This window comes from Crocuta crocuta, unplaced genomic scaffold (assembly GCF_008692635.1).
Source record: "Crocuta crocuta isolate KB4526 unplaced genomic scaffold, BGI_CrCroc_1.0 scaffold971, whole genome shotgun sequence".
In the NCBI taxonomy this organism is placed as follows: Eukaryota; Metazoa; Chordata; class Mammalia; order Carnivora; family Hyaenidae; genus Crocuta; species Crocuta crocuta.
The window spans coordinates 277,743-300,512 of NW_027527401.1; the positions used below are offsets into that span (position 1 = coordinate 277,743).

Sequence of the window (22,770 nt, forward strand, 5' to 3'; positions counted from 1 at the left end):
GTCCCGCCGCTGTGGCATAGGCCCATGGGGAGCAGGCAGCGGGGCCGGGGACACTCGCTGCAGCGGAGGCTCCTGGAGCGCCAGCTCCTGACGGCCGTGAGCCCGTGGGTGGGCGACCTTGTCCTGCCCAGCGCTGCCCGGAGGCGTGCCGTGCCGCACACCCAAGGTACTGCTGGGGCCCTCGGGAGCCTCCTGTGGGTCCCGGGTTGGGGAGAGACAGGGCAGTGAGGGGTGACCCTGCCGGGGGGGGGGGGGCACAGAAGGAGACACACATGCCCCCCCGTGGAGGGCTGCTTGGGTTTTGTCTCCGACCTGACGGGCACGTGGGACTGTTTGCAAAGTGACCAGCCGTTCAGGCCTCGGCAAGGGTCTCTTCAGACCCAGAAGCTGGTGGTTTTGGGGGTGGGGACTCTCGGCTCAGGAGGGCCGGTCAGGCCTGGCCTGCCCTCTGGTCCCTGTCCTTCTGGCTGAGTGCAGCAGCAGACGGACAGAGCAGACTGGGGTCCTGGGGGCCCTCAGAGAGGGGCCTCGGTAGCCAGAGCCGTGGTGTCTCCTCAGCCGATGGCGTCAGGAAGCAGCTTCAGGACGCGCGCCTGGCCAGCACCCCGGTGTTCACCCTCTTCATCCAGGTGAGAAGCTCCTCCCAGCTTCCTCGTCTCGTGCTCGGTTTTCGTTGGGCGAAGTGGTGACGTTTATGGATTTGCTTCTTAAAGTCTGACTTTCTGAACTTCTGGGCCCTTGGAAAGGGTCTTTCAGTGGGTCTGCGACATTGAGCAGGCAGGTCGGTGTGGAAAAGCATCCCCGGCGCAGTGCCGCCCCGCCCCCAGGCCTGGCAGTGCTGGGAGCCCCCGGGTGTGAAGGGAGGCGCAGGGCCCCGAGGCCCAGGCGGAGGAGGGAGTGCTGCTCCTGTGCCCCCAGGCTTCTGGGCAGCCGGGCTCTGCAGTTGCCTGCGTTCGTCACAGGCACCTTGTTCGGTCCTTGGTGGGGAAAGGGGACAGGCTCTCGTCGTGTGTAGGTCACGTACGTGTCCCACTCGTCCCTTAGCTGTTCCAGATCGACACAGCCGGCTGCATGGAGGTCGTTCGAGAGAGGAAGGCCCAGCCCCCTGCCTTGCTGCAGCCCGGCCCTCGGGACCCAGTGCCTGGGCTCCTACCGGTGAGAAATAGGGGTGAGCACTGGACACGGGCTCACCGGGCAGGGCTAGTGCCGGGGGGGACGGACAGCACGCGTGCAGCCGGGGAGTAGGTGACGCCAGCCCCTCCGGGACGGGCCGTCCCGGGTGCCCTAGAGGCGGGGCCTCTGCTGGCCCTGCCTGGCCCCTCGCCCCTCGCCCAGGGATCTCTCCCCGGAGGCGTCTGCCCACCTGCTGGGGACCCGGGGGGCACTTGCGCCTGCCTGCGTCCACTGCACGTGCCCCTCCCACCGCCCCGCGCCCCCCACTCCTGTGAGGAGGCCTCCGAGCCCTTCGGTGTGGGCTGCCCTGGGCATTGGCCCTGCTGGGGTGGGATGCCAGGCGTGGGGGCTCCCAGGAGCGATCATGTCCCTGAGCCCGGTCACAGCTGGAGGGGATGACAGAATGACCAGATCAGCCCCTTGGTGCTCTGCCCGGGCCCCGGCGCCTTCTGCCTGGATGGCCAGGCTCCTGTTTCTCCCTCAAATCCCACAGCCCCACCCCCCGGCGTGATGAGCTCACCCAGGGCGGCCAGGGACTTCCCTGAGGCGCTCACCTTTCGTTTTCAGGTACCGTCGCACACCCGGAGCACCGCAGGTATCGTCTGTCTGTCTCCGTCCCTGTCTCGCTGTCTTGTGCAGCGGGAAAGGGACAGACTTGCTGTAGGTGTTGAATTTCGGGCTCTGAGAGCACAGCTGTGGCCCCAGTGATAGGTCTCGTCTGAAGGCCGTGGCAGGGATGAGGGTGTGGCTGGTGGGAGGCCTCAGAGACAGCCCCTCGGGCTCCTCCCCCCAGAGCACCAGCCGCCCCTGGGCTTCCCTGCGCATGGCAGACTCAGGGGCTGTGGGGGCGCCTCTGGCCCCGGGCATCTGGCAGGGCCTCTGCCGCCACCAGTCTCCCCGTGCCAGTGGCGCCCTGTGAGGGTCTGGGGTCCTGGGAGACCATGAGAGGCGGCCAGCGGTCTTTGTTCCAAAACCATCTGGGGCACAGTGCTGCCCCGTACTTGACAGGCCTGTTGCCGCCCACCCAGCACCCTGGCCGCAGCGGGAGCTCGGACGCCATGCCCCTGCTCCGCAGTCCCAGCAGCCCCCTGCCCTCCGCCAGCGCCCTCCCGAGGGAGCGCCCGTTTCCCATCCGCACGCGTGGCCCTCGTCAGCACGCGTGTTCTGTCTGCCCCGCAGGCCCCGGCTCCCGGAGCGCGCCGGCCCGAGAACNCCCGGCCTGCGGGCGCCCCCGCCAGCTCCGTGTGGCCCCCGGCCCAAGCCCAAGACGGTCTCGGAGCTGCTCCGAGAGAAGCGGCTGCGGGAGGCCCGGGCCAGGAAGGCCGCCCAGGGCGCCGTGGCTCTCCCGCCCCAGCTGCTGCTCGCCTCCCCGCTGCTGCTCCAGCCCCGTCTCCCGGGAGCCCCCCACGGCCCCTCGGCTCCGGGCCTGGCTGTCACAGCCTCGGTGCTGCCCGGCGCCCCTGCAGCAACGGGGCTGCGAGCTTCAGGTGCTCGGGCCTCGGCCGACAACGGAAGGCCCTCCATCTTGCCAGTCTTGGCCGGCGCCCCGGCCTCCACAGACGCTGCCCCTGCTGCCTCCCGGCTGTCGGCTCTGGGCCCCGGCCAGGTCCCTGTGAACGGCCAGCGAGGTGGCCTGGGCCAGTCTCAGGCCCCTGCCACGTCCCGGAAGCAGGGCTTGCCAGAAGCACCACCCTTTCTCCCTGCAGCCCTCAGCCCCACTCAGCTGCCTGTGCAGCCTGTCAGCCCAGGGCCAGCTGTGGGCACGCGTGAGGGTGGGCCGCACACGGCGGCCGGCACCCCTCTGCCTGTCACCTGGGTGCTCACAGCTCAGGGGCTGCTCCCCGTGCCCGCTGTGGTGGGCCTTCGTGGGCCAACAGGGACCTCTGACCCCAAAGGACTGTCAGTGGCTTTCCCACCCTCCCTGCCTGGGATGCAGATGGGCCAGGGCCCCAGGCTCCCCGGGCCAAGCCACCCCTGGCAGCCCCCAGCCAATGGGGACACAGACTCAGACCCTCGCTGCAGGACAGACCCGCCAGGCCCTCCAATCCCTTGCCGGTCCCAAGGTTCTGTGGAAGTGGACAGCGATGGGGCCCACGGCCCTGGGGGGCTCTCCTTCCCTGGAGAAGCCCAAGTGGCCGGGGACACAGCTGTGTCTGCGACACCTGCCCAGGCCACACTGCTGGCTGGCCACCCTGAAGCAAAGCCCCCCGGCCCCAGCCAGCCGCCTCTGCGAGGTGGCACCGGCCCTGGCAGTGGCCCAGGAGGGACAGCAGGGTCCCCCTCGGGGCCAGAGGGACTCAGAGAGCCTCTGGGCCTGGAGAGGCCACCCCCACGCCGACCTGGGCCTGAGAGGGGCGCCCTGCACTTGGACCTCCTGTCCCAGGAGAGTGAGGAGGTCGTGCGAGAGTGGCTGAGGGGACGGCGTGGGGTGCGTGTGCCCCCGCTGGGGAGCAGGCTGCCGTACCAGCCCCCCGCCCTGTGCAGCCTGCGGGCCCTGTCTGCGCTCTTGCTTGAGAAGGCGGCCTTGGAGCACAAAGCTGCCCGCCTCGTGCCGGGGGGCGCTGGAGCCCTGCACGCCTCGCTGGGACAGGTGCGGGGGCGGCTCCGGGACAGCCCGGCCTACCTGCTGCTCAAGGCCCGGTTCCTGGCGGCCTTCACCCTCCCCGCGCTCCTGGCCACCCTGTCCCCCGACGGCGTCCCCACCACCCTGTCCATAGCCGCGAAGGCTGACTCTGAGAGCGAGGACGACCTGGGCCTGGGGGAGCCGGAGCTCACTGACGGCTGCTCCACGAGCCGCCCTTGGGTAGGGCCGGCGGCCACCACCCCCATGCAGGTAGGCAGCCTCCCCGAGGCCACGGCTGTGGGTGCCTGGAGCAGCGCGGGCGGGAGTTGTGGCTGGTTGCTGAGGAGGAAGCTGACTGGGCTCTGTCTGTGCGGATGTGGCCTCCCTCGCGGCCGGTGTGGAAAACAGGAGAGGAAGGAACCTCTCCACTCACGAAGCCCCTCGGCCTCCCCTGGGGCCTCCACCCTGGCCGTGCAGCCGTGCAGCCGTGCGGGAGCATTGAGCAGGCGGGCTCCGGCTCGTGTGTCGCACGGACACACACACACAAGTACACGCGCACACAGGCTCCCGCTGGCGGCTGCCAGCTCAGCACGGGCGCCCCTGCACGTCCGGGGACCCCAAGGTCCTTCCCGCTGTCTGCTCTGGCACCGTCTGCCTCAGGAGAGTTTTCTGGGCTGTGGAGGCAAAACCGCTTTTCTTGTTTCCTGACAAGAAACCTGATCTAACCACGCGGGAGGGTGTCTGCGTATGTTCTGTGGCCAAGCAGGAGAGCCGGCCCACCTTGTTTTGTGCCGAGTCAGGGAGATCGTGGGGTCGCCTGCAGTGGCTGCCCCAGCTGGAGCTGACCTCTGCGCTGTCCAGACAGCGGGGGCGGGGCCGGGGCTGTGCAGGGAAGGGCTGCCTCCCTCCCCGTCCCGCAGGCGGGCTCTCCAGGCCCCCTGCCCTGCTGGCCTGGCCGGGAGGGCCATGACACAGGGCTGCCTCTCTGGCATTGCTGGGGGTCGGGGGGGGACATAGCCCACGTGTGGCCCCTGCACATGTGGCTGTGTCACCAGGCCCAGTCTGTAGTGTCTCTATGCCACAGGACAGGTTTGGGGAGCTGCCTGTCCCTGGCGTCCGGGGTGTCCGGACACGGCTCCTGCCCTGGCGTACTCTGCTGCCGTCGCTTTCCCTGCCTGTCCTGGCTGGGGGTCACTTGTCCCTGCCTGGGTTTTGTTTCAGGGAGCCCCAGACCCTGGGGAGGGCTCTGCCTCTTCCTGCCTACACAGTTCTGACCACCTTGATGTGCTCAGAACCCGGCGCTCCTGGCATGCCCGGAAGAGGAGGAGGCTGCTGTGAGCGGCAGGGTAAGTGGTGGGGGGTCGGCTGCAGGTGGCCCCGCACCTGGAAGAGACAGGCCTTCCCCGCGGCTCTGCTCTGGGCACGTGGGAGCCAACAGCTTTCCAAAGGCCGAGCGGGCTGGTCCTTAGGAGCTCATACCAAGTGTGATGATGTTAGGCGGGGTTGGGGCGGGGGGAGGTGTATGCAGGCCTTCGGGGCGGAGCTGGGGTTGTGGAGGCTCTTTCGGGAGGGGGCCGTCTAATTCCCCTCCCCTGGTGACACCCCTCTTCCACTGGGTTCCACATCCTGGGCTCTGGTGCTTCCTTCTTGCTAGCCCACGTGAGCCTCAGGGCCTTTGCACTGCTCTTTTATTTGTAAGGTTGGTTCCCTTCTTCCAGTCGGGTCTGTTCGGTGGTGGACTCCTCGGAGGTGTCCTTGACTGTTGTCCTGCTGTCCCCATGTCCGTGTGTCTTGACGGCACCGTCTACTACATCCGACGTGGCCTATGCACATATTTGCATAGCGTGACCACGAGCCCATAAGACTAGTACCGTTTCTGTGGGTGGGTCCCCAGTGCCCAGGCGGCGGGTACTTAGTAAGTCCTCAGCACGGACTAGTTGAGTTTCTGGTGTGAACGCCAGATACAGGGAAGGACATCCAGGTCCCCAGTCTCAGCTCCTCTGAGCACAGTGGGGGTCGTGCCCCGAGAGGCTCTGGGTCCTGGGTTAGGGCAGATGGGTGCACCGAGGGGATGCTGGTGGGGGGGGTACCCGCCGGAGCCCCCCCTTCTGGGGCCTGCCCTCAGCACGGCCCCCGCGGACACTTCGTTCTGCCGTGCCCTCAGAGGAGCCGGTGCTGCCACTTGGGGCCCGTGTCCTACGGCGCCCTCCCCCCGACCAGGGCACTTCTGTGTTCCAGGAGGTGGGAGCCGTGCGGCACCCTGGTGAGCCCGCCTGCCCAGAGGGCCCGCCACTGAGCCTGCGGGAGGAAGCAGCCAGAAGCAGCTGGAGGTCGGGGAAGGCTCTGCCAGCAGTGGCTGCGCGGCTGCGGGGCCTGGGCTGGTCCTCATGCACAGACTGGGGTGTTTGAAGGAATAAAGTGGCTTATTTTTTTATTAAAAATCGGCCCCCGGCTCTCGTGGTCTTGCCCTGAGACTGGGCGGTGTGTGGAAGGGTGGGGTCTCCCCTGGCCATGGGGGGCCGGCCGGCTGGGCCCTGGGGTCTGAGGAGCCCCCTCAGCGTGTGGGGGTTTTGCCATCTCCACGAGATGCGTTTGTGGCCTTTGGGCCGAGGGGCCTGCCGTGAGCTCTGCCTCTGCCAGGTGGGTGCCCGGGATCCCCAGCAGCCTGGCTGCCCACGGGCCACACCGCACGCCGGCCCGGCGCCACCTTCCTCCCGTGTGGCCGCTTCCTGGCAGGAGTCCAGGCCCAGCAGCGTCCGCATCTCTGAAGGACGCTCAGTTCTCCAGGGGCTCCGTCCTGTGCACACCGCGTGCCGTGGCCTCCCCCTGCACACCTCCTGCGGGGCGTCCCTGGCGCCCTGTGGGGGGCGGCATCATGTGCCTGCTTTCATTTTTTGATTTGTGGTCAGTACTGTCTCAGTTTATTTCTACTTCTCCTTGGGACTTCTTTTGACCTGTGGACTATCTAGAGGTTTCAATTTTCAAATATTTAGGGGTTTTCCAGTTAGCTTTTTGTTACTGATTTCTAACTTACATCTGATACGGAGAGTGTGATATTTTTAATATTTAGTTCTCACAAACCCCCACCATGTGGGAAATGCCTTCCTCAGCCTCGTGTTACAAAGTAGGGGAGCAGGACCCCTTTCCCCGGGACTGGCTGCCCCCCCCCCCGGCCTCCCGGAGACCTGCAAGGAGGGGCCGGCTGCCACCCCGCTCAGCAGTGCCGGCTTGTGCCAGGACCCCCGGCCGCCGGGGGCTCAGGGACAGAGGCTGGAGAGCAGACAGGCAGGGAGCCGGTCAGGCGAGAGGCAGCTGCGCGGAGGAGGTGGGGCAGGGAGCGCTGGTCAGGACCTGCCCTGCCCGTCCGGCCTCCTTAGCTATTGCCTCAGCCCAGCAGCGGCATCTCGGTTCAACCGGTACAGCTGCACGGGTGAGGCCTCGGCCTGGGGCTTCCCGGCACAGCCGAGGGGCGGAGGCCACGGAGGGCTGGCTGTCCTGGCCGCCGGCCCGGGCTCTGCTGGCTGCTCATCAGCCCTTCTGAAACTGTTCTGTGGGGAGTGGCCTTGGGGGCCATGTCACGGTCCACGTGTCATGGTAGAGGCTGCAGAGTGGGGACAGCAGCGAGGGAGGGGGCGCACTAGCTGTAGCCTGGGCTGGTGGCCGCGTGGGGCAGGCGAGGCCCGTATGCCCTCTTTGGACACTCCGCTTCGGCCCTCGTGTGACCAAGGCACGTGCCGGCCCGGCACGGGCCGAGATCCCAGAGTCAGGCCCGGTGCCCTCGGATCCCCGCCTGCACCCGGCCGGCCCCTTCTGGAGAAGCCCGCTGAGCTTGGGTCCAGGCCAGGGCAGCCCAGCTGGTGGACTGGCCTCACCCAGCCCCGGGAGGCCCTTGCCCACACTCGCACGTCGTGGTGCCAGGGCCGGGCCTCAGGCCCCTCCGGGACTTCCACTTCCCTGCGCCCCGCCTCCCGGGTGCCAGGCGGGCGAATCAGAGAGACCGGCTCCCTCAGGGAGGACCTGCCCGGGCCCCGTGGAGCTACCCGGCACCAGCAGGAAGTGCGCGCTTTCCTCCCGGGCTGCCAGCGGCGCTCCTGTCTGTCGCGTCGTGCTGGTCGGCGCCCCCCTGTGCAGGACCCCTCAAGGACCCTGAGGTAAGGCTGCTCTGCCCCCCCTTTCTGAAGGGGGCCGGGAAGACGCCCAGCTCTGCTCAGGGTTCCTGGGGCAGGGAGCGGGGTCCTGGGGCACGCAGCCCAGGAGAGCGCCAGGTGCCCTGCCCCCCCTCACGGCCACCTGGAACCTGTTTGCTCATCACAAGGGGGCTCACAGCAGGGGCCAGGTGTGGGACCCGTGGGTTTTGGGCGCGAAAGGCAGGGAGCGCCTCGTGTCCCAAGGACTGTCCCCTGAGTTGCCGGTGTCTGCTGCTGGCCAGACGGGGTGACTGAGGGCCGTGGGACGTCCGAGAAGCCCTTCCCCAGACGCTGCCTGCTGTCACCCGTGTCTGGGACTGTGGTTCCCACACCGGCAGAGGGCTGTCTGGCGGCGGGTCAGGGTCTCTGTCCCCACCACCCAGAGAAGGGCACGACCACGTGGCCACCCCTGTTGTGGCCCAGGCCTGAAGAGTGGTCCCCGCCTCCTGAAGAGAGGGAGCAGCGGCAGGTGGTCCCAGCACGGGTGGCCCTCTTGTGAGGCGTGGCCAGGAGCTGGCCGCCTCGAGAGGGAGAGGAGCCCACAGGTGGCAGGTGCCGGGCCCTGGGAGCCTGCGAGAGTGCCAGAGTGGCCGTGGGGCCGGCCGCGGGTGCCGCAGCCGGCCCGTCTCCCGTGGGTGGCCTCACTCACCCTTCCCGAGCCCCGCTGTTGCATCACCAGCCGGCCACCGGAAGGAGAGGAGGCGGTGAGGCCAGGCCTGAGCGGGCGCCGCGTCTGGGAAGGAGGAAGTCCCGCACAGCACGGCCTGGCGTGGGCGGCTCCCTCGCCACACCTGCCAGGGAGGCCCTGCCCGGGCGCGTGGGGGGCACAGAGCCCAGAGCAGGGCGTGGGGGTTGCTGGCCACCACCAGCCCCCTGGACGCCTCCACATCTCCCCCACAGTCGTCAGCGTGCCGCGGGGAGAGAGCCCAGGAGCCGGGGGGAGGCTGGGGAGCACTGCCCTGGGTGAGCTGGCATCCCGGACACCTCCTCCAGGGAGCCACCCGGAGCACAGCTGAGCCACCGCCATGTCGGACTACGAGAACGAGGACGAGTGTTGGAGCGTCCTGGAGAGCTTCCGCGTGAAGCTTATCTCCGTCATCGACCCCTCACGCATCACACCCTACCTGCGGCAGTGCAAGGTGCTGAACCCCGATGACGAGGAGCAGGTGCTCAGTGACCCCAACCTGGTCATCCGCAAGCGGAAAGTGGGTCAGTGCCGCCTCCTCCGCCGGGAGCGTGCCCCCCCCCCAGCACCCACCTCCCGCCCCATCTGCTGGGGGCTGTGGCGCTTCCGGGCGGGGCGGGGCGGGCGGCNGTGCTCCTGGACATCCTGCAGCGCACCGGCCACAAGGGCTACGTGGCCTTCCTCGAGAGCCTGGAGCTCTACTACCCGCAGCTCTACAAGAAGGTCACGGGCAAGGAGCCCACCCGCGTCTTCTCCATGATCATCGGTGAGGCCAGGGGGCCCCACTGGCAGGCCCAGTGGCCGGTCTTCTGGGGCCTAGACTGAGGACAGGAAGTGTGAGGGGCACACGGGAGTGCCAGCCTCGAGGCTCCGCCCTGCTCCTTCTCACTTGTGGAGGAAAGGCAGAGCCGAGCTGGGGGTGGGCGGAGCCCCTCTGACCCTGCCAGAGCCCAGCGCCTGCTTTCCTGGGGGCAGGCTGGGGACAGGGCGGGGAGGGCAGTCAGGACCTCAGCCTGCTTCCCCCACCGGGAGCACCAGCGCCTTGGGGTGGCCCCTTGGCTGGGCCTGTGTGTCCCCGGAGCTGGGGGCAGGGGGGCTGGTGGCTGGTCCTCAAGCCCCGGGGGCCAGGAGGTGGTGCGGCAGGCCAGGCGGCCCTCTGATGCCGCCGTCTGCAGACGCGTCCGGGGAGTCGGGCCTGACGCAGCTGCTGATGAGCGAGGTGCTGAAGCTGCAGAGGAAGGTGCAGGACCTGACGCAGCTGCTGAGCTCCAAGGACGACCTCATCAAGGAGCTGCGGGTGAAGGACAGCCTGCTGCGCAAGCACCAGGAGCGCGTGCAGCGGCTCAAGGAGGAGCTGGAGGCGGGCAGCCGCGAGCTCAAGCGCTGCAAGGACGAGAACTACGAGCTGGCCATGCGCCTAGCCCGCCAGAGCGAGGAGAAGGGCGCTGCGCTCATGCGGACCCGCGACCTGCAGCTGGAGGTGCCCGGCGCCCGCGGCTGGAGGGCGGTCCCAGGCGCCATGCGGCCGGCGGGCTGACAGCGTCTCCCCGCAGATCGAGAGGCTCAAGCACAGCCTCATGAAGGCCGAGGACGACTGCCGGGTGGAGCGCAGGCACACGCTGAAGCTGCGGCACGCCATGGAGCAGCGGCCCAGCCAGGAGCTGCTGTGGGAGCTGCAGCAGGAGAAGGCCTTGCTGCAGGCGCGCGTGCAGGAGCTGGAGGCCGCCACGCAGGTGCGGCGCGCAGGAGCTGCGGCCCGGGGAGGGTGGGGGGCACGCGTGGGAACTGGGGTCCCAGGCAGATGGGGGGCCCCGGGGGGTGGGGCCCGGCAGCACCCCGGTGCGGAGGGCAGGGCCCCTGAAGCCTGGCCACTGCCCCCCCTTCACTGCCCCAGGAAGGAGAGCCGGACAAGAGCAGCCCGTACATCCAGGTGCTGGAGGAGGACTGGAGGCAGGCGCTACGAGAGCAGCAGGAGAAAGCCAGCGCCATCCTGTCCCTGCGCAAGAATCTGCGACAGGGCGAGGCCCTGCGCACCCGGGTACGCGGCTGAGTGGGCTGGGGGCCCCCGCTCAGCTGCACANCCTGGCCCGCCACCCCAGGCTGGTCCGGAAGCTGAGGGCCAGCAGGGAGCCAGCGGGGGCTGACCGGGGGCCGGGCCGGGCGGTGGGCGCTAGCGGCTGGCTCCCGTAGTGCATGGAGGAGAAAGAGATGTTCGAGCTGCAGTGCCTGGCCCTGCGGAAGGACTGCAAGATGTACAAGGACCGCATCGAGGCCATCCTGCAGCAGATGGAGGAGGTGGCCGTCGAGAGGGACCAGGTGGGTGCCTCTTTCCTAGAGAGCGTGACAGGGCCGCTCCCAGGTCCTGTGGCCTCCAGGGCAGGAGCCTCTGGGGGAGGGCAGTTGTGGGAGTGGTTTTTTTTTTTTTTNTTTTTTATTGCTTATTTTGAGAGAGCGTGAGTGGGGCAGGAGCAGACAGGGAGAGAAGGAGACTCCCAAGCAGGCTCCGTGCCATCAGCACAGAGCTCCGTGCGGGGCTCAAACTCATGAACCATGAGATCGTGACCTGAGCTGAGATCAAGAGCTGGATACCTAACCGACTGAGCCACCCAGGCGCCCCGACGTCGAGTGCTTTTAAATGACAAAACCAGTTTGCGCTTGTTGAAAAATGTGAACAGCAGCGAGGTGACACCCCTCCCACCCCAGCCGGCTGCCGGAACCCCGTTCTCCGCGGCAGTTGTACCTTCAGATTTTGTACGACATACGTATAGTTTCATTTTTGTCTTAAAAACAGAAATTATCGTGATTGGCAAATAACGTAAAAAACCGTGGGCGCCTTAGGTGGCCGCGCTTCTGGGGACCAGAGATGCGCAAGTCCACGTGGGGCTGTGTCCCCGTCACTGCCTCCCACCACCTTCCCATCCCATCACCGGGGGTCCTTTCTAATCAGCTACACTCGGTGTTCCGGTGACATTCTGGAGGGTGACTGGCCCCCTCTCTCGGGAGCCCCTAACCCTGCGGCCGCAGGTCTGGAGGCGTGTCCCGTGGGGAGGACAGTGGTGCTCGGGGCGGACACTGTGGGAGGCGGGGGAGCCCAGCTCACAGCAGGGCTGCCGGAGCAGGGGACGGGAGGGGACGGCTCTGCAGCCACCAGAGGCTGGGGACGGATTCTCTCGGGGTTGGTCCTAAGTTGGACGCGGGGAGGGAAATGCAGGCGGTTCTCAGTGACCCACCAAGTGCTGGCTGTGGGGGCCGGCCGTTCCAGGGAATGTGGCTTAGCCTCCTGGACTGTTGCTACAGGCAGCAGGCCGGCCGTGACTCCACTGGCGCCCCCGGCCCGTCACTGTGGGTGTGGGGCACGCTCCTGGCTGGCCGCCACGGGGTGGGTCAGAGCTGTGTCCTCAGGCGCGGTCTGGCCTTGGCGCGTTTGTACGTGCGGCGTGTGCCCCGGAGGGTCGGGCGCAATACAGCACGTTACACAGCCGCTGACAGTCGTGCCCTGGATAGCAAACCGGTGGAAGCCGCGCGAGGGGCAGAAGCATGTGCCGGACGCGCGCTCGGGGGAGTCGCGGAGGGCACGGGGCTGGCAGGGACTGTTCCCAGGTGGGGGCTGCAGGTGCGCCTCTTTGGAGCCCTCCACTTGCCATCCCGCAAGCATAACCCGCGTGGGCTGACTGGCGGGGGCGGGACTGGGGTCTCCCAGCGCCTGCCCCGCTCCATCCCCACAGGCCATCGCCACGCGGGAGGAGCTGCACGCACAGCACTCGCGGAGCCTCCAGGAGAAGGACGCGCTGCGGAAGCAGGTCCGCGAGCTGGCGGAGAAGGCCGACGAGCTGCAGCTGCAGCTGTTCCAGCGCGAGGGCCAGCTGCTGGCCCTGGAGGGCAGGCTCAAGCGGCAGCAGCTGGAGACGCTCGTCCTGGTGGGTCTCCTGGAGGCTGGGGACCGGCGTAGCGCCCGCTGGGCAGAGCTGCAGCCGCAGCGGGACCCAGGGCAGTGGCCCTCAGGGGCAGGCGTGTCTCCAGAGACACCGGGGCCCAGAGGAAGGGCCGCGGACGGCCCACATCCCCGGCCTTCCCGAGCCCCCTCCTCCTGGGGGGTGCAGGACGTGGCACAGCTCAGGGCCTGGCAGGCTACTCTTGGTGGCAGGATGGGGAGGGAGAGGTGTTGGGCAGGGGCCCGAGCCCGCCGTGGCCTGGAGAAGGTCTTCCCTGGAGGACGGGGGCTGGCCTGGGGCCCCTCACCATGCCCCACGCTGCCCCGTGCCTGGGGGTGACAGGGTCTCCCCACAACCTGCTGACCGGCTCCTCTGTGACCACAGAGCTCTGACCTGGAGGACAGCTCACCCAGGAACTCCCAGGATGTGAGTGTGACCCTCAGGGTGGGCCCCAGGCCGCAGCCCCTGCCAAACCAGTCCCCTGTGGGAGCCGGGCCAGCCGCTCTCCTCCTGCCTTAGCAGGGCAGGGGCCCCTTCCTGCCAGGTCGCTGAGGACCGGCACGGCAGGGGAGGCGGGCCCCGGGAGGGGGACCTTCTAACTGGATGCCCGTCTCTCTCCCTGGAAGCTCTCGCTCCCCCCGGACCTGGAGGCCGCCCAGCTGTCAGACAAAGGTGAGGAGGGGAGCGGACTCTCACGGACGAGTCTGGCCAAGGTCTCCTCATCGCCCTGAGTTGGCACCAGTCCTGACCCCGGGCACGCACAGCCCCGTCCACTGATCCTTCACAAGCCCACCTTACAGCTGGGGACATTGAGGCTCGGAGGGACGAGGAACCCTCCAGGCTCCCCAGCGAGCAGACAAGAGCCTGTGTGCAGGGCCCATGCCCATCTCCGATGTTGAGAGTGCGTCCCTCCATCGGACCCCACTCCAGGTCCAGGAATGCAGAGTGGAGGCATCCTGCTCTCCCCGCATCTTCCCGGGCAGGGGGCAGGGGGCAGGGGAACTCCAGCGTAGGAGGTGCAAACAGAGTGGGGAAGGTGGGCCATCTGAGGGCCCGGGCACAGGGGCAGCGGGGAGATGGCCTGGAGGGGTGAGGAGGGGTGGAGGGGCTCACTCTGAATGTGGCTGTCAGAGGGGAAGTGGGGAGGGGCCACCTCGACAGCTGTCCTCTGCATCAGGCCTGCCACCGGCTTCCAAGGAAGGCAAAAGGGGAACAGCCAGTGCAGAAGTGAGGGAGCCGGGCAGCCTACCGCTGCCTGGAGGCCTGAGCTTCAGGCCACAGAGTCAGTCCGTGGGGACAGGCGGTCAGGACCTAGCAGGCAGTGAGCGTTAGGAGGAGGCCCAGGCCTCAACCCAGGGGTGGCATGGTCCCTTGAAAGAGGCAGGACAAGCTTCAGGGTCAGAGGCCGAGGAGGGAAAGGTGCCAGCCCCAGGGAGAGATCAGAGTCTGGCCTCCCCCCTGTGATGTTGCTGAGGCTGGACGTCCAGTCTCTCATCATGGCCAATTAGGGGAGGCAGCCCATCAGAGCACCTTCTGTTCCAGGGTCCTGAGCCCTGGGCCTGTCCGGGCCCTGATGAATTCTGAGGGGACCTGGCAGCCTGGAATGTTCTGTTCCCAGTTGCTGCAGTGCCCCAGCCCCAGCCCAGGAGAAGCAGAGTTGGATGGTGGGGCAGTGCCTGGTGGGCTTCCAGCGGCCTCTGCTTGCCTAGAGGGAGTCAGGAGTGATGAGTGACATCTCTGAGCCCCAGTCCCCTCGTCTACACAATGGGACGCCTCTCGGGGTCCAAGTGAGGACCCAGGAGGTGGTGCGGGACTGGCCCAGCAGCAGCAGGGGTGAGCAGGTGGCTGGGTGTTGACCGTGCTAAGCATGGTCCCAGCAGCTGGGTAGGACCCACAGGCCTAACTCTCCATTCCAGGTGGCCCCGCCCACAGGGACGGTCCACAGCAGCCCTTTGAGGCTCTGCAGGAGGAGCCGCTTCCACTGACCCCCAACGTAAGGCTGCCGGGGGGGGGGGGGTCTGCGGCCCTAGGGTGCCCCTGACATGGCTTCAGTGTGACGGAGCCCAGGGAGGGTGACCGCTCAACCTGGACGCCTGGGGGCGATCGCAGGGGTCTCTCTCTGCCCAGTGGGCTCTTGGGTTGCACTGTTGGGAACAGGAAGCCGAGTCCCCCCCCCCTTCGCGGACGGAGCAACCGGCTTGGGCCAGGGCGTGGCAGCCGCGGAAAGCCTGTCTCCTGTGCCGCGCGCTGGGTGGGAGCAGTCGGCCGTGGGCACTGTCGTGGAAGGGACGCCGGCTTGGAGCCCGGCCAGGCTGGCTCTGTGTCCCCGGTCTACACCGCACTCGCCCACGCGAGCGCTGAGCTGGACGGGGGCTTGGGGTCGCAGGGGCGGGGCAGGGTCCCGGGGAGCCTGAGCCCCGCCCCTCCCCCNAAGGCAGGCTGGGGCGGGGGCGCCGCGGCCCTGCGGACACTCGCTCGCCCCCGCAGGAAGCGCGCCCTCAGGAAGCTGCAGCACGGCTCACGGCAGGGGGAGGCGGACTGGGAGAACACCACGGGCAGCGACAACACCGACACGGAGGGCTCCTAGCGGCCGGGCGCGCGAGGAGGACGGGGCGCCGGCGCACCGCGACTGCGCAGGCGTGCTGTCGGTGCGATGCAGACGCGCGCCGCAGTGTCAGAAACGCAGTTCCGTAAATAAAAGAGCGCTGTCCCTGCAGCGCCGCCTCTGGTGGCTTCGCTCCCGCGTGTACCTCCTAGCTGCGCGCGCACCTCCCGCCTCCAGGGGGCAGCAGAGTACAGTCGGCCGACGGAAACCGAAAAGGGCCGCTTCCGTCGCGTGCCCGCTTCCAAGATGGCGGCCGCACGGCCAGGGCNAAGCCGCACGCGGCCCCGGGGACCCAGCCTGAGGTGGCTGTGGGGGCGCGGGGCAGGCCCGGAGGCCGCGGGGAGAAGGCGGGCCGGCGTCTGCGTCTGGGGCTGGCGGCGCTTGAGCTCGGAGCCGGGGTCCGTGCCTTCGCACTACCAGCTTGTCTACACTTGCAAGGTGAGCGCGCAACGGGTGCAAGACCGGGTCTGCATCTGGTGCTGCCTGGCGCGGCGGGTACAGGTGCCCTGTGCCCGCAGCACCACAGCATGGAGCAGCAGGGCTGCCCAGGGGGGCGGTCCTTTCCGGGAGACGGGTGGGCCTGCGCGGAGGGGTGGAGTTATTTCCCAGGGGCGGGGCCTTTCTGGGAGAGGGGTGGGGCTACTCCGGGGGCGTGGCCTTTTGGGGGAGAGCTGGGTCTGTGCGGAGGGATGGGGTTATTCCGGGGGGCGTGGCCTTTCCGGGAGATGGGTGGGGTTACTTCCAGGGGCGTGGCCTTTCCGGGAGATGGGTGGGGTTATTCCCGGGGGCGTGGCCTTTCCGGGAGATGGGTGGGGTTTTNTCTCCCCCAGGTCTGTGGGACTCGGTCCTCCAAGCGCATCTCCAAGCTAGCCTATCACCAGGGCGTGGTCATTGTGACCTGCCCCGGCTGCCAGAATCACCACATCATCGCCGACAACCTGGGCTGGTTCTCAGACCTGGATGGGAAGAGGTGAGGCCGCCTGGGCCGGGGTTGGGGGACATAGGCCTGCGTGCCAGGGCTGGCCCGGTGGGTCAGGAGCCCCATCCCGCCTTTCCCTGGGGCGCCCTTCCCGTCCACCTCCCCAGCCTTGTCAGTGCAAGTTTGAGTTTCAGGTGAACGACAGGTGTAACTTCAGCCTAAGTTGTCCCCCAGGAGGGACTGACTTGTACTCGGTAACTCCCCCGCCATAGACCCGCCCACTTCGGTTCTGCTTCACTGCCTGACCTCTGCCCTCACCGGCGGCGTTTGGGGTCTGCAAGACCCAGTTTCGTATCAGGGCTTCCGGCACCCCCTGAAGTGAGGGGTCAGACTAGATGACTCTCGCAGCTGTGACTCCCTTTCATCCTGTGGCTCCTTCCTTACCCTGCACAGTGCTTGCTCCCGGGCAGGGTCCCGGCTCCTTCCCTGCCACGCTGGCTGGCCAGTCACTGGTCAGTCACACCAGACTTGGAGGCGTCTGGGAGGCAGTGTGGGCCCCTCCCTGGAGAGCACTGGGGGGGCGGCGGTCAGTACCGGTGGCCCTGGGCACTTCAGTTTGGCTTCTGAGCAAGTGCCCTACTCGCGAACGGGATGGTCATCGCGGCTGCCTCTGGGGGCTCTCGAGGGTCCTCAGGGCCAGGCGCAGGGGCCTTGCTGCCGCACCAGCAGGCGTCCCATGGCCCTGGCTCGAGCCTGGCCCTGAGGTGCCCCGAAGGACCAAGGTACAGGACGGGCTCGGGGCCTGCGGTGTCACAGTGCCCCCTCCTCTCTCAGGAATATTGAGGAAATCCTGGCGGCCAGAGGGGAGAAGGTGTGCCGAGTGGCTGGCGACGGGGCCCTAGAGCTGGTTTTAGAGGCTGCAGGGAACCCCAAATCCACTGCTGCTCCGGAAAGGAGTGAGGACCAGGATCCCACTTACCCTGGCAAGTCAGAGCCCAGCTGACCCTGCCTCTGGCTTCAGGAAGATGCTTCAGCCCTGGCCCCGCCCGGACCTGCCTGTTTTCTATCAATAAACAGACGTCACTTGGACACGATGGGCCCCAGGGCCTTCTTGGTATCCCTGGTTCCGGAGTCAGAATGACTCCCAGGAACCCCAGCCGGGTGCTGCTGGCCAGGGCCTTCCACGGCTGCAGGCCCCTGGCCCTCCCCTGGCCCCTGCACAGACGACCCGGCCTCCAGCGGCGTCCGTGTGGGAAGCGGCCAGCGGGGAGGCTGAGCCCCTCTGGCCCGTGGCCGGGTGGCTCCGGGCAGGGTCCCTTTGAGCCTCGGAGCCTCTGCCTTCCCAGCAGAAGATGAAGACGTTAATGGTGACACCCTGTCAGGTGAAAGGACAGGAAGACAGGATTCGGGACAGGCATGGGGTGGCTCCGACCTGGGGCTCTGGTCCTGCTGGGTCTGGGGGAAGCCGAGAAGGGACGGCCGATCAGCCACTGGTCTTCCCAGGGGGGTCAGCACCCCAAGGTCCTGTCGCTCTGGCCAGACACAGCAAGGCCCTACAGCCCCTCCTTCCCCCCATGCTGCCTGCCGTCCCCTGACACCTGGACGGCGCCCGGGCGCCAGCGCCGACCTCAGCCCTGAGCCTTGGCTGCTGGCCAAGCGAAGTCAGCAAATCCGGCCGCTCGCTGTGGCCACGGCAGAGCCGGGTGGGCGAGGGGGTGGGGGTGTCGGCTGCTGTCTGACGGGCAGGGGCCGTGTGCCCCACGTTCAGGTGCCATTTGTCTCCCAGCCTTGTTTGACTGCCCTCTTGGAATCGAAGCACGTTTACTTCCAGAAGCGTGACCTTCACCGCTAATCCCCAGCTGCGATCCTGGCAGGATCCGAGCTCCTCACTCTGCCCCCCGTCAGCGCCCTGAGCTTTGTCATTGTTCTCCGGGGCGTTGGCAGCTTGCGCTCTGACTCGATTACCCCCTGTCTTTCCCACGGCAAACAACCACCTATTATCCCCCGCAGGGCCACCCGTGCCCTTTGTGGGGCTGCCGGCCTCCTGACCCTCCACGCAGGCACCAGGAGGCGGCGCTGGGCCTGGGCCCGGCTGCTCCCTGTCCCCAGAGGCTGGAGACCAAACTCGGGGAGGCCCAGGGAGCCGGCTGGACGTGACAGTGCAGAGCTAGACATAGGAGGGTGGCCCGGGCCAGTCCCTCCCTTCACAGATGGGGAAACTGAGACCTGGGTTTGGGGCCTATGAGTGGATCGTACCTTCTGTTTCCTGTATTCTAATGCTTGATCTGCGGGCCCTGCCACCCCTGGAGGCGTGCCGCTCCTGGGGTTGGGCCTGGAGGTAGGAAAGGACTCACCCCCGAGTGCACCCCATGGCCAGGTACCAGCCAGCCAGGGGCGGCCCCTTCTCCCAGAGCCCCTCAAGCTTCCTGCGTTGCCAGAGAAGGGAAGCCAGAGCCCTTGGAGCCTTTAGCGTGTGAGCCGCCGGGAGACAGCGTGGCACCCGTGTTATTTGACCGCAGAGCCTTCTCAGAGCACGTGTTCCTGGCAGCCCCCCGGGGCCCCTGTGGGCGCCTCCATGGTGGCCGCCATAGCAGGTCCTGACGGCATCCTGCGGCTCCGACCGTGCCCCCTCACCCTCTAGAGTCCCCTGAGCCCCCACCCCTGGCCCCGCTGTCAGGCCTCCAGAGGTTGGGCGCGGGGTGGGGCACGTGGAGCGGGTCACTGGGAGTTTGGTGAGTGAGGCCTCTCCTGGCTCCCCCGGTTCCAGAACCCAGCTTCTCCCTTCCTGGGGACACAGCGCCTTATGACAGCTGTTGGGCAGGGGTTGTCACCCCCACAGACCGTCGCACTGCACTCACCGGCCAGCACTCCCCACCCCCCTCACTCCGTGGCCCTGAGCAGGTCCTGGACGGGTGAGCCACAGCCCTGCAGTGGGTGGGGCCTCGGCGCTGGAAAGGCAGGTGTGTGGCTGGACTAGGGGTGACGTTGTCCACTTAGGACAGAAACGGCCCCTCCCGGCGTGCAGGACGGCGGGATCGGCCTGCCGCCCGCTGGCCGGCTGGCGCCATCGCGGCTGCTGGCTGTCACTGCCGCTGGTCGCCCCGCGGTGGCCTTGCTTCCCCAGGTAAGGTCAGTCCCCTGAGGACTCCCAAAGGACCAGCATCCCCGCGCCCTTAGCAGTAATCCTGACGCGGACAGCATTCACTTGGCAGACTTTATATTTTTGGGAAAAACAAAAAACAATGTACCTCTTGGGCTGGAAAGGACCCACTGACGACAGGGCAAACACGTGTGAGCGATAAATACACTTGTACATTCAAGTATGTGGGGGCCCGAGGGGCCCATGTTCCGGCATCGGACCCCCGACCCGGGCTCCCACCCACACCCTTCAGAGCATCGTTGCACAGAGCCCAGGGCCCCCAGGCCGTGTTGCGGGGTGGCCTCCCCGTGCCGGGAGGGCCTCGGAGAAAGACGGAGGAGCCCAGCTGGGGCATCGGCTGAGGCGGACACGGCCACCTCGCACCCTTGGGCCATGGGGCTGTGGTGAGGAGCCAGGGGCTCTGCAGAGGGGCTGGCGGTGAGCCCGGGCGGGGGCCTGCACCACAGCGACGGCCACACCCCTCTGCGGGACCTGTCTCCTACACGGTCCCGTGGCCGGGCCTGGGTATGTGGGGCCGGACCCGCCCCAGAGAAGGCAGTGGTGTCATCTTCCCAGCTTAGGGCGCAGTGTGGGCTGGGTGTTCATCTGGGCGCCCGGGGTCGGGCCGAGCTGCACCCCCAGCTTCCGCTGCGGGCCTCCGCCCTGCTGTGGTCCAGGTCCCGACCTCGCCACGGCTGGCAATCCAGAACCAGGCCCGCTCTGTCCCAGGCTTCGGAGCTTGGAGATGAGGGGTGTCCCAGCCCATCCCCACCCACCCACTCCCCTGCCTGCCCAGGACTGGGTGGCTGCTGGGGGGGGGGGGGGGGNATCAGGGCCCAGCGGCTCTGCGTGGGGGCACCTGGCCCTCCTCCAAGCCCTCATCAGGCTCCAGGCTTTCGGAAACCACCTAGCACCTCCTCCAGCCCGAGGGAAGTGCGAGGGCCGATGGGCCAGGAGGGGGCCCTCCCTGTGGCCGAGAGGCTGAGACGGGGGCGAACACGTCTGCCCCGTCATCCCTGGGGCCACCCCTGGGAGGACAGAAACGTCCATGTCACCGGTGGGCCCCACAGAAGAGACTCCAGGACGGCCTTGGGGGCCGAAGGGAGGCAACAGGGTCTTCACATTTGCCAGGCAGGACGGAGCTGGGCAGGGCGGGGGGAGGCCAGGGAGGGTTTGGACCCAACAAACTGCAGACCAGGCCTGGGGCAGGGAGAGGGTCAGGCCTGGGGCAGGGAGAAGGCGGGCGGGGAGAGGGCCGGCCTGGGGCAGGGAGAGGGTCAGGCCTGGGGCAGGGAGAGGGCGGGCGGGGAGAGGGCTGGCCTGGGGCAGGGAGAGGGCGGGCAGCCCCGCAGGAGGCCGTGTACCACCCGGGCGCTGCTCTGGGACAGGAGCACACCCACCCGCCAGGGCAGCCCTAGCCTGAGGCCGCCACCCTGGGAGGGGCCGATGTGGGGGCTGCGAGCCCAGCATCTGCCACAGTGGAAAGGGCCGGAGGACTCTGAGCCTGTGCTCAGCCACGGCCTGCAGAGGAAGGGGCTTCTGGACAGATGACTGTGAGCCTTGCCCCTGTCCCCCTCCCCCGCCCGGAGGCTAGGAGCGGGGATGGGGCCAGCCTGGCCACAGGGGTGAGGCCTTAGCTGGTGCCAGGCTGGCACTGCTGCGGCAGCTCGGGTCTCCCACCCGCCTCCTGCTCCGGGCTCCCGGCGAGGTCCACCCGCTGCTCGTCCATCCGCTTGGCCTGCACCCTCTGGATGAGGCTGAAGAAGTCCTCGTCAGGCATGGTGGGGCCGCGGGGCAGCACGTCAGGAGGCGGGCAGCGCTGGTCGTCGATCCTGGAGGACTGGGCAGACACAGACGCGGCGGTTGGCGGCCTCCCCAGGCCTCGGAGGGCCCGTCCTAGCAGCCGGGCCAGCGGTCGGTGGTCTCGGGGACCGTTCCCAGGCAGGGGCTGCTCAGCAGCAAGGCCGGCTCAGGGGGGCCAATGAGGCCGCCTCGGGCCGCACTCTGTGCACCTGTACCGTCTGGTCCCAGGAGCAAGGAGCCTCTCCCCAGGCCACCCAGGGGGAGACGACTGAGCACACCCACCAGACTCGGGGCAGGGGGCTCCCGGGGCCCCCGACAGTGGGGCGTTCAGAAGCCCCGGGGGCAGGACCAGGGGCTCCTGGCGCCCGATGTGCAGAGGGGCTGGGGCTGGTGTGGGGCCGAGGAGGCATTTGGGCTTCTCTGGAGGGTCTGGAACAGAAAGGCCGGCAGCCGGGGCAGCAGTTGGAGCGTGCGGGCATATGGGCGGGGGGCTCGGGGGTTCTCTGTAGGGGCCGGTTTTGAGGCTTTTCGGACTCGCCTGGGGCCACGCTTTCCTCTGCTCTGTGGGAATGAACGTCACATCTGGAAACCGCACCGGCCCACGGGCCACACGGCTGCCCTTCCTGCAGCCATGTCATGGGGTTCCTGACACCGGGCAGGTGACCGGACCCCACAATGGTGAGAGCCCTCCTGCCCTCCCCACCGGGGCTCGGGGACCCGGTGCCCCCCCAGCTACAGCTTCTGTACTGTGAGGGGCGTCTAGCTGAGGATGTCCGGGGTGGCCTTCGGGGGGTCCCAGGAGGGGCCTCAGGTCTGAGCGCTCACAGACACTCGGTTCCAATCCAGCCCGAGGTGGAAGGACCAGAGCCCGCTCGCAGTGGGAGGGGCCCCCGCCAGAGACGAGGGCAGAGGGACCCTGTGCAACCTCGGGGCTGGGGGGGGCAGGTGCGCGAGCACCCCCAGCCTCCCCCGACCGCAGGCCCACCTGGCACTTGACGAGCATGTTGAAGAACTCGTCCCCGGGCTCCTGTGGGTCCCCGTCGGCACGCAGGTGGCCCAGGTTGTTGTGGGTGATGCGCAGGCCGGGCAGGCTGCCCACGCTGGCGCGCTGGTCGTCCAGCCGGCGGCTCTGCGAGCTGGCGATGAGGTCGAAGAACTCCTCCGTCTGTGGGGAGGCCGTCAGCGAGGGCCGGGCTGTGGGGGACAAGGCGCGGGGACGGGGACCCGGCGAGGTGGGTCAGGCCTGAGCCCGGCCCTGCCCACCGCACTCCTGGGCACGCGGGGCTCCCCGGCTGCCCCCAGCTGCCTCTGCTGTCAGCCCCACACCCGCCTCCGGGGGCTTCTAGGAGGTGCGGGGAGGAAAGCCTCGCTTCCCTCGCCCGCTCGGAGACGGAGATGCGCTGACACGGTGTTCCGGGGGGCGGGGATGAGGGCACGCTTCCCGGGGTGCAGCCCCGGTCGAGCGGGGGCTGAGGGGCTCACGGTGACAAGAGGCACTTTTGCAGCTGGCCNGGGGGCACTCACCGACCCTGTCCTCCAGGCTGGGGGCGGCGGTGGCCTCGGCAGCGCCAGGCTGACCCTCCTCCAGGGGACAGCGCTGGTCGTCCATGCGGCTGCTCTGGAACTTGCTCAGCAGGTCGAAGAAGCACTCCTCGTCAGAGGACGGGGCCCGAGGGACGCTCTGGGGGGCAGGGGCAGTCAGCGCCGGCTCTGGCCTGGCCCCCCGACCCCAGCCGCTCAGCCTGGGACACGGCTGGGACCCTC

At 68.2% G+C, this 22,770-nt stretch overlaps 4 protein-coding genes across 4 annotated transcripts in view; 3 read left to right on the top strand and 1 right to left on the bottom strand.

Moving 5' to 3' along the window:
* SNAPC4 (small nuclear RNA activating complex polypeptide 4) overlaps window positions 1-6,177 on the top strand; it is a 19,648-nt gene extending 13,471 nt beyond the window's left edge. Inside the window, 8 exon segments of the mRNA XM_077753137.1 lie at window positions 1-166; window positions 559-629; window positions 1,045-1,155; window positions 1,741-1,768; window positions 2,353-2,384; window positions 2,387-4,006; window positions 4,958-5,082; window positions 5,975-6,177. Of these exon segments, the coding sequence (XP_077609263.1) occupies window positions 1-166; window positions 559-629; window positions 1,045-1,155; window positions 1,741-1,768; window positions 2,353-2,384; window positions 2,387-4,006; window positions 4,958-5,074 (2,145 nt within the window). The 3' untranslated portion in view covers window positions 5,075-5,082; window positions 5,975-6,177.
* Window positions 6,178-7,800: 1,623 nt separating this feature from the next.
* CARD9 (caspase recruitment domain family member 9) lies at window positions 7,801-15,407 on the top strand. Its single transcript, XM_077752984.1, has 12 exons — window positions 7,801-7,887; window positions 8,917-9,133; window positions 9,238-9,374; window positions 9,784-10,088; window positions 10,162-10,341; window positions 10,503-10,646; window positions 10,799-10,924; window positions 12,334-12,525; window positions 12,925-12,966; window positions 13,167-13,212; window positions 14,457-14,533; window positions 14,975-15,407. The coding sequence occupies exons 2-12, from the start codon at window positions 8,949-8,951 to the stop codon at window positions 15,125-15,127; spliced, it is 1,587 nt and encodes a 528-aa protein (XP_077609110.1). The 5' UTR covers window positions 7,801-7,887; window positions 8,917-8,948; the 3' UTR covers window positions 15,128-15,407.
* Window positions 15,194-17,153, top strand: DNLZ (DNL-type zinc finger). Its single transcript, XM_077753149.1, has 4 exons — window positions 15,194-15,213; window positions 15,298-15,583; window positions 15,976-16,115; window positions 16,899-17,153. Exons 1-4 carry the CDS (start codon window positions 15,194-15,196, stop codon window positions 17,065-17,067), a joined length of 615 nt encoding a protein of 204 aa, XP_077609275.1. The 3' UTR covers window positions 17,068-17,153.
* A 2,111-nt stretch (window positions 17,154-19,264) lies between these two features.
* GPSM1 (G protein signaling modulator 1) overlaps window positions 19,265-22,770 on the bottom strand; it is a 21,754-nt gene continuing 18,248 nt past the window's right edge. The window contains exons 12-14 of the mRNA XM_077753160.1: window positions 22,531-22,687; window positions 21,992-22,200; window positions 19,265-21,043 (exon numbers count right to left, since the gene is read on the bottom strand). Coding sequence (XP_077609286.1) covers window positions 20,837-21,043; window positions 21,992-22,200; window positions 22,531-22,687 — 573 coding nt within the window. The 3' untranslated portion in view covers window positions 19,265-20,836. The remainder of the gene's footprint in view (window positions 21,044-21,991; window positions 22,201-22,530; window positions 22,688-22,770) is intronic.